At 40.5% G+C, this 10,356-nt stretch overlaps 1 protein-coding gene across 1 annotated transcript in view; it reads left to right on the forward strand.

Moving 5' to 3' along the window:
• The window catches only part of myom2b (myomesin 2b), a 51,131-nt gene that overhangs the window by 37,131 nt on the left and 3,644 nt on the right, over window positions 1–10,356 (forward strand). The window contains exons 29-38 of the mRNA XM_084066800.1: window positions 582–669; window positions 1,588–1,626; window positions 2,460–2,565; window positions 3,228–3,294; window positions 4,070–4,166; window positions 4,409–4,445; window positions 5,961–5,983; window positions 6,622–6,677; window positions 6,943–7,032; window positions 7,927–8,052. Coding sequence (XP_083922926.1) covers window positions 582–669; window positions 1,588–1,626; window positions 2,460–2,565; window positions 3,228–3,294; window positions 4,070–4,166; window positions 4,409–4,445; window positions 5,961–5,983; window positions 6,622–6,677; window positions 6,943–7,032; window positions 7,927–8,052 — 729 coding nt within the window. The remainder of the gene's footprint in view (window positions 1–581; window positions 670–1,587; window positions 1,627–2,459; window positions 2,566–3,227; window positions 3,295–4,069; window positions 4,167–4,408; window positions 4,446–5,960; window positions 5,984–6,621; window positions 6,678–6,942; window positions 7,033–7,926; window positions 8,053–10,356) is intronic.

The raw sequence follows: 10,356 nt of genomic DNA on the forward strand, positions 1-10,356 counted from the left end.
CATCACAGTATACCACCACAGATTCACCGTTGTCATCATCACAGTATACCACCACAGATTCACCACACTTACAATACATGGTAGTATACTGTATACATGGAGCTGACCTGGGATCAGAAGCCTGCTGACATACTCTTACTACACAGGAAAATCTTCAGTGAGTATTCGTCTCTTAGAGTGTACAAATGGAACCAGATTTGGTTCCATTTGTACACTCTTGGGGTTACACATGGGTAAGGGTCCATTCGGTTCCATTAGTACACTCTTGGACTTAGTTTAACACTAACAACAATATATTATACTAGGATCATAGCTACGTTTTTATTTTGTATTATATTATACTGTATCTTTACATTACCACTGATATAGTCATATATATTGTTTTCTTAAGGTATGGATCAAGACCTAATAATTCTAGGGCTTCTTTGCGCTGGGTATCAACATGACCAGAGTAGTACTGACTGGCATGGTTTAATAAGCGTCAACATTTTGACTGTGATTCAGTACCTCTTGTCAACCAGTAGTGGTCCGGAGTATCTGCGTTTTGGAGTAAAGTGTTTTGTGTTGTGCATCTGCATCAGTTTTCTTTGCTGTCAGCTGGAGTTTACAAAGCCACCATTCATGACGACAGAGGAAAAGATATGAGCCAAATCGACCTTTCTGGAAAAGGTACATTTTGCCTCTTATAGACTTCTGTTTTTTCAAGTGAAGTTTTCTTATGAAAAGTAAAGAAAGCAACATACAGTAGAAACCTGAAACTAACCCTACAGTGATGACCAGGTTTAGCATGTAAATGATTTAAACATCCGTCAACAGCCCATGTTCTCTACTGGTGCAAAGAGCTTGCTTAACCACTTTACAACCCTGTTTCAAATATAGCAATGATAGCAGATCTACACGCTCAAAGTGCGATGCAATGCATATTGAGCTTGTAGATCTGCTGTTGTCACTTTTTTCTAAATGTTTTGACAAATTTGTAATTTTTTATAATGTAAATCTCTTGGATTTTTTTCTTTTTACATTTTTTTGAAAATCTTTTGTAATTTTCTTTGTTTAGATTTTTTTCTTACATTTAAAAAAAATATATATATTATTTGTATTATTATTATTAATAACTTTTTGGCTTATAATAACATGCCCAAAATAGGGACGCCAGGTTGACTTTTCTCCTGCTGTCCACACAAAATGTATTGTTGGAGCTGCTTTCTAGCCATCCTCTCTCCCTCCTTCCCCCTCTCTCTCCCATCATCACTGGTGAATGTATTTCTTCCGGCAGGGGAAATGACAGTTACATTACGGTACCCTACCGGCCATATTTGCTCATAAGAAAATGTCCATCGGCTTTCCATTTGACAAATACAAAATTGGTTCTCACAAATGTTTAACGGCATTCGTTTAGCCAAGTGTAATCTGGAATAGATACAGGTTATTCTGAACTGTGAATGGAAATAGAGTTGACTTGTGTAAAAACTCAATTTCATCTTTTGTTGCGTTCCCAAATGGATAAAAGAGCGTTTGTATTCTCTGTGGAAGGATTATTTCCTTTCTTGTCTCTCACCCCACACCCCTCTGTTGCTTTTCTCCTAGCCTTTGACGAGGTCCTAAACAAGCTCAACAAATACGCTGGTGGGTAATTCACGCGTGCGTGCGCGCGCACACACACACACACACACACACACACACACACACACACACACACACACACACACACACACACACACACACACACACACACACACACACACACACACACACACACACACACACACACACACACACACACACACACACTCACGCACACATTCATGCACACGCGCACACATGCTGTAATTGATATGAACACTGAATATAATAGTATGGTGTACACAGTTCTTTGAAATGTCACCACACAGCATGTTTACACATTATGACCATATTACTAAACTAAATGATCATTGTTGAACAATGTTGTTTTGTCATAAGGTGATGATGGGTGCTATGTATTGAGCGAAGCACGTGCACACACAAAAACACACACACACACACACACACACACACACACACACACACACACACACACACACACACACACACACACACACACACACACACACACACACACACACACACACTTGCATTTTTATTTAGAGCCACAAGTTCAAGTTAAAAACCTCATATGTCCAAACATTACTTTTCAGGATTCAAATGAAAAAAATAGCAGATCTACAAGCTCAAAACGTGTTGGATGTGATGCGCTGTGAGCTTGTAGATCAGCTACTTTTGCTACTATTGTGGGACACGGTATGCCGAAGTAGGGCATTAATTAACAAAAAAACATACAAAGTTAGATAAGAGGTTTCTGCCCGACAGCAACGATATACTAAATAGTCTAAATATTAGATGTTGCTGTTGTTTGTCTGTGGCAATCGGGGTGCATTTATTTGAAGTAGCTCTCCTCATGCTGCCCTTCCACCCACTAGGAGCCACTGCTGCAGAGGTGGTGATTAAGTGCACAGCGACAGGCATTCAGCTGCAGTGCCACATGAAGTATTTCACCTCTGAAATGAACGTCACTTGGATGCATGGGTAAGCTATTAACAATATGCACGGCGGCCATTTTGCTCTCACATCATAATCGGGTGGTGGTGGTGGTGGTGGTGGGGGGGTATCTGCACAGAATGCCCATCTGCCTTTGTACAGTACAAAGAAAGAGATAGAAAGCAAGTGCAGGAGAGGAGAGAGAGAGAGAGAGAGAGAGAGAGAGAGAGAGAGAGAGAGAGAGAGAGAGAGAGAGAGAGAGAGAGAGAGAGAGAGAGAGAGAGAGAGAGAGAGAGAGAGAGAGAGAGAGAGAGAGAGAGAGAGAGAGAGAGAGAGAGAGAGAGAGAGAGAGAAAATAGAGACTGGCAAAGAGAGGGATAAGGGTGTTTTCTGTTATTCAATTATTCAGAGAGTAGAAATTATGGAGATTAGATGTGTTCTTTATGTGTGCATATGTGTGTGCATGTCCCTCTTGAATACGAGAGAGAAAGAGAGAGAGAGACAGAGAGAGATTGGTGGCTCTAGGCATAACATTAAAGGCAGACATGTAAACATGATTTTCTATTACCTCTGAAAGAACCCACACCCACACACACAATAAACCATACACATGCACTGACGCACACACCCTAACCTTGTTCCTTTTGTCTTTCACCTCACTCTCCTCTCCCTCTAACCCTCTCCTGTCCTCTGGTCTCGTTCCTTTTTAGTACCTCTAAGCTCTCCCACAGTGAGAAGTTCGTGGTTGGAGGAACCTCTGCCATGGCAACGATGGAGGTATAATCATTACATCCAATACATTGCATGTTTCTGAGGTTGATGATACATTGTAACATTTTGACGCAAAGCTCCTATAGCGAACCGTCTATAAATTGAACCATGGGGTCCAGAACAAACCAAAACGTTCCAGGCCACATGCTGATTGTAACTGTATGAAGCAACAGTGCTGAGGCAAGTTCTTGGGTTGTGTTTCGTGGGTTAACATTAGTGTTTTACATCACATTTCCCTGTGTACCACTGTGTGTACAACCAAGGCAGTTTAAGTACTCTGCAAACCCCCCAAAAACTGCTATCTACCGGGCACATTATGTGGCCACATTCGGCGCAATGTGTTGGCGCCTGGCGCAACACAACCTGATTTAGTCATGGGTGTGTTTTGGATGTTACATTAATTAAACCAATCAGTGTCGGCTGCCATTACCTTTAAGAACTGTGCCCAGTGTGAGGCGCATTCCTATTTAAGAGGCAGAGATCAGAAGACGCACAGAACGCTTTTTTAGTGACATCGTGTTATTGTGATATAATGATGTCAGGACTGGAGACACGGGGAAACAAAAGCTCTCTGCTCACCGAAATATCACATTGAAACGTGAGTTAAAAGTGGTTAAGCTGGGACCCCCTGGAACCCCCTAAAGGACCCCTGGGGGTCTATACTTTAAGAACCACAAATCTTCTGACAGACAGACAGACAGACAGACAGACAGACAGACAGACAGACAGATGGGAAGATATCCATTAACTACAGTAAATGAGTGATTGGTTTGACTGACAGGTGATGGAGCCCATGGATAAAGACAAAGGGATGTATTCCATTATAATCGCTGATGCTGAGAACACAAACACACGCACACTGGACCTCAGTGGAGAAGGTTGGTACACACACACACACACACACACACACACACACACACACACACACACACACACACACACACACACACACACACACACACACACACACACACACACACACACACACACACACACACACACACTTTGATGAAAATGGATGAGGACTCTAGTCTACACTCAGTAGTTTTGTATTTAGCTTTGGGTTTGAAATACATGGATTATGAGTTGAAGAAAATAAATATTGTTTTCTCTCTTTCAGTTTATGAGAAAGCCCACGCCGAGTTCATGAAACTCAAGTAAGACTACATCCCTCTAACATATTTTGGTCAAACTAATTCATCCATTTAATTGGATAAATAAAATTGTATTTGTATGTGTTTGTATTGTATGCACGGTACAAATGGACCCAGGTCTGTTTGGTTCCATTTGTACACTCAGAGTTAAATTTACACTGAGGCATTTATTGTGTAATCCTTGCCACAACTTTCTTACCCTCAAGTTGTAATGCTAAAACAAACTTAGAAATACTTTTGATTAACTTCATTCCACCCATGTGGTTTTATATTGTGACCGCTCAACCTGTTTTCAATTCTCAATTCAGTTTTTTACTAAATGTTTGTTTGCAACCATCAAGTAAAACAGGCATGCATTTTGAGTTGTGATCTATTAGCGTAATCACAGAAAGTTTACTTTCTGTGTTATGTGTCAAACACATCAAAGAATATAATGTGAATATACCAAAGAGATATTCACATTTGATTCTCAATGAGCCAATTACTGAGCCAATGAGTTTTCTTTAAATCTTTAAATAATTTTGTTTATGTTTTTGCTGGATTTGAATTACTCAGAGCAGTTGATCGTTTCAGTCGAGTAGTTTTCAGATGGTGTTAATTGCTCTCCCGATGATGAGAGTTGAGTCGACTGAAGTTTTTAAGACACCAAAATCATTACACATGCTTTTATATTTCTTTGCGCCTTGACTATTACAATGTGCAATGGTGTATTAAAATGCCCTTAGCAAAAACAAAACACAGTCAATAGGCTCTAAATTGTACAGAACACCGCTGCTAGATGTTAAACTAAACCTAGGAGAACAGAAAATATTACTCCTATTTTAACATCCCTACACTGTTTTCCTGTCTGCTTTAGGATTGATTTTTAGGAATTTACTGATTACTTTTAAGGCACTTCATGGCCTGGCTGGCTCCTAATTATATTTAAGTTTAAGTTACTAACCCTAATGAGCCTGTGCGCAGCCTGAGGTCCTCAGGCAGGAACCAGCTGGTTGTTCCTGAGTCGAGGCTGAAGACAAAGGGTGACCGGGTCTTTGCTGTCATGGCTCCTCGACTCTGGAATGACCTGCCTGAGGAGCTCAGGCTTGATAAATCACTGTCTTTATTTGAATCACTTCTTAAAACGTAGGCTGCTTGTATCGAAAAGCCTTTCCATAGAGTGCATTTTCTTTGTAATTATATTCTCTTCACGTTTTATTTCTTACTGCACTTTAATGCCCCAGGAATGCTTGCTTTTGTCAAAGGGCCTTTACATAATTTAGATATCAAAATGTTATTGTTTGATTCACACACTGCTCTGTTTGCGCGTGTAATCATGTTTTTATTCTTGTTCTTGTTTTTGTTAAAACTTTGTTTTGATAAATGCTTTATGGATAAAGTGTATTAGTATTATTATTATTATCATTATTATTATATGCCTGCAGTGGTGATGCGAGACACGTACCGTCTTGTTTCACCAACACAGCTCTTGAAATTGAATGGAGAATCCTATCTAACGTGTTTCTCTGTGCATTTCAGAGCTGAGGCGTACGCTGAAAAGAGTGAGTCCATGTCTTTTATCTTTATCAATCTATGTCCAACATTATTGCGCTATATATCTTTATAAGTCCCTCAGTCTGCGTCCAACATTAGAACTCTATATATCTTCATATGTCCCAGTCTACATCCAACATTATATATCTTCATATGTCCCAAAACTCTATCACTATCTCTGTCTGTTCCTCTTTCTCTATCTGCCTCTCTCTTGATCTATATATATGCCTCTCTCATTCTACATAATCTTTCTCTCTCCATCACTATCACTATCCTGTGTATAACTCCATCTGTCTGTCTGCATCTCACATCTCGCTTTTGCCTGATTTATACTTGTTTGCGTGCCGCATCGTGCAGCACGCAACCAAAATAGATGACCTACAAGCTCTCAATCGCAATGTGTCACATCGCAATGTGTTGTGAGCTTGTAAATCTACTATTTTCGGTGTCACGCAACTAAGTATAAATCAGCTCCCACATCGTTTTCATTTTAATGGCGGGGACATTGTTTGGGAACGTCACATTCAATTCGCTGTCTGCATGAAAGTTGGCAGCACTTTGTGACAGTAAGGGTCCCTCTAAAGACAAAAAACGATTTCATAAAAAAGATCATAAAATAATAATTGGCTTTGGGGTTTGATTTCAGACCGTGGTAAGGTTGTGGGAGGCCTGCCTGATGTAGTCACCATCATGGAAAAGAAGGTAGTGAGTGTGTGAGTGCGTGAGGGCGTGAGTGCGTGAGTGCGTGCGTGCGTGCGTGCGTGCATGCGTGCGTGTGTGTGTGTGTGTGTGTGCGTGTGTGCGTGTGTGCGTGTGTGCGCGTGTGTGTGTGTGTGTGCACGCGAGCGTGTGGGTGTGCATTTGTATTTGAGAGAGTTGAATGTAGGTAGTATTGTATCCTTTTGGATTGCTTCTCAGTGTGAATGTGTATAGAGTATTTGCTAACACTGCCTCTGTGCTCCCATAGACCCTGAGTCTGACATGCACAGTGTGTGGAGACCCCAAGCCTCAGGTCTCCTGGATGAAGAATGGCGCAGACGTTGAACCAGATGATCAGGTAAATGCTACAGTATAAACCTTGTATGATCAAAACTGTTATTCTTATTCTTCAGGAAATGGAAAAAAGAAGTGTTTTTTTACAATGGATCCAGTGCAGTTATTTAGTCACACACTCTTGTTAATACTTTTCATTAGTTAAATATTCATAAAAGGCACAGACAGACTTAACCACTTCCATACCCTATTTTGGGTATGTCATTATAGGTGAAAATGTTACATTTTCAAAAATAACAAAAACAGCAGATCTACAAGCTCACATGCTCGTTGTGGCTATTTTTTGCTACTTTTGTGTGACACTGTCTTACGACAAAGTATAAAATAGGGCATAAAATATTAAGATTAAACATGAAGATGCAAGGGTTTTTGCCCAAAAGCGATACAGTAGTACTGCAAATGAGGAGATCCAAAAGGCATCTCTTAAAGCCTCTATGGGGATGTTCCTACAACAACACAAGTACAGTACAGTAGTATGCATACATAATACAAAATGTGATCAATCTCCCAAATCTCTCAACAAAATATAATTAGGGTGCATAAAAATAGATCAAATAAAATATCATTCTCTGGAATCCATAGGAGGGAGTGAAGAAATACTAGGGAGGGCAGAAGGTTTCCTCCGGAGACACAGTGGAATATATACACTTGGTTTTGTCTTCATATTTCCCAACATCATAACCCCAGCATCCATATTCTGGGTGGAACATTAGCCAAAAATAGCAGATCTACAAGCTCACGAGTCACAACGCGTCGCAACTTGCAGATCGGCTATTTTTAAGAGATTTGGTGTTGACAGTAAAAAGTAGTCCAAGTACAGAGCCAATTCAGGTCCAGTTTACTAAGTCTAGATGATTTAAGTGGTTAACATAGACATGGCTTTGTCTTCATATTTCAGTATGTGGTGTCCCTGGACCAGGGAAGGTTTGCCAGTCTGACAATCAAAGGAGTCTCCATGGATGATTCAGGCAAATACACCATGACCGTCCAGAACAAATACGGTGGAGAATGTGTGGATATAGTGGTGAGTATGACTTTGCTTGCATGTGTGTGGTGGTGGCGGCATTTCAAATCAGATTTTCTGTCCATCTGTGCCACAGTCACAGATGTCCTTCATTCATCACAATCAGATATTTATTTGCTGCTGGATTTGTACGCCGCTTAGATGAGATGTTGACGTGATTTGTTTCACTTTGGAGTTCAAAGTTGATATGAGTTAGTGAAGGATTACAAATGTCTCCTGTCTCATTTTAATACAGAATACAGATACACATTTTGGGGTTATAGTGAAATGAATACAAACTATCCAGGAATAGGCAGTGGTGGCCTAAAGGTTAGAGGAGCGCCCTTGTTGCCGGAAGGTTGCCGGTTCGAATCCCCAGACCGGCAGGAAAAACTGGGTGGGGAAGTGAATGTTCACCACTTCCCCAACACCACTGAAGTGCCCTTGAGCAAGGCACTGAACCCCAACTGCTCCAGTGGAGCTGCGTAGTGGCCAACAGTATAAGACTGTGGTTGTACTAGTCAGCTCCCAGGTTTTAATGTGTCTGTCTGTCTGTGTGTTTCTATGTGCAGGGCGTTGCTGAAAATGAGCACTTGTGCTCAGCTACTACCCTGGGTAAATAAAGAACAAAAAAAAAAATATATATATATATATATATATATATATACCCCCTATGGCTATTTTTTGGAGGTGTGCTCTACAGAGGCCCCCCAACAGTTTGAAGTTGATTAAATGTTGCGTTCATGACATGGCCTTTTTTGTAAGAAATAGGCCCCTCCCCCAAACGTATGGAATATCAAAAAGCAGTTTTGACACTCAATCACTCATTGTAACATGACTCCTCAGCATGTGTACTGAATTTGGAGGGGGGGGGTCATGTTTCTGCAACAAACATTCATTTAAGGTTCTTTATTCAATTGACATTTGTCACATTTGTGGGGCCCCTTGGGTGTAAGTGAATCACTTTTGGCGCTGCAATGTTTATATAAAAATAATGACTCCATAGATGTGTAGTTATATTCTGTATATACCAGTTTGTGTGATTCCAAGGAATCCTGGGTAAAGTATGTTTTGGTTGTATTGTATGGCCTACAATACGGTTCAAGAGTCACAGACCAAAAAGTAAAGTGGGCTGGTATTGCACCACCGTGAGGCCGATTTAAAAAATATAGGGTTGAGTGACTTCCTTGGCTTACCGGCAGTGTGCTCAAAAAGTTTTCACTGCTGCTCGGTCCAGCAGTTTGCGAGATTAGCTCTGGACAGATACCCAGACACACACACACACACACACACACACACACACACACACACACACACACACACACACACACACACACACACACACACACACACACACACACACACACACACACACACACACACACACACACACACACACACACACACACACACACACACACACACACACAAAAACAGGCCAATAACATTATTTATAATAATGCATTTATACAGCAGTGGAATGTATTAACTATTATACCACAGTTCACCTCACATTGTGAGTGGCTGAGAAGCATTCTAAAGAGTTTTATCTCCAGATAAGTGTTTTTAGTTCCCCCCCCCCCCCCCCCCCGCTAATCATAAATATTGATAATGGAACTGTGTGGTATAATCACAATAATGCATTTGAGGTCATGCTATATACACTATGATATATTGGCACTGGTGTGTTCATCTAAGACTGCAGTTCACCAGTGCCAGTAACTCATGGTATAGCGCTCCCTCTCCTGTATTATTGCTTAATACATAATACATACAAACACTTACACGTACATAAAACAAGTGCAATAATATTTATTTATGCCTATAGTTTTCCATTTTATTTTATCTTTAATTTCATTTTAAGATAAATATATTCTCACTGTGTAAATATTGTTTTTTATGTTGTTAGTTACTGCAATGTACTTCACAGAGACAAATTCCTCATATGTGTACAAGTACAGTATGTCTGGTGTATGCTCTAACAGGCCCACCATATCCTCCGCCGTGTCCTTTATCTTTATCAATCTACCGGTATGTCCAACATTATAACGCTATACATCTTTATAAGTCCCTCAGACTACGTCCAATATTAGAACTCTATATATCTTCTTATGTCCCAGTCCACGTCCAACATTATATATCTTCATATGTCCCAAACCTCTCACTATCTCTGTGTCTGTTCCTCTTTCTCCATCTGCCTCTCTCTTGATCTATATCTCTCTCTCATTCTACCTAATCTTTCTCTCTCCATCACTACCACTATCCTTTTATGTGTATCACTCCATCTCTATCTGTCTGCAAGCCATTTCCATCTCACATCTCAGT

Source organism: Gymnoscopelus microlampas (genome assembly GCF_963454915.1).
Source record: "Gymnoscopelus microlampas genome assembly, chromosome: 1".
NCBI lineage: Eukaryota > Metazoa > Chordata > Actinopteri > Myctophiformes > Myctophidae > Gymnoscopelus > Gymnoscopelus microlampas.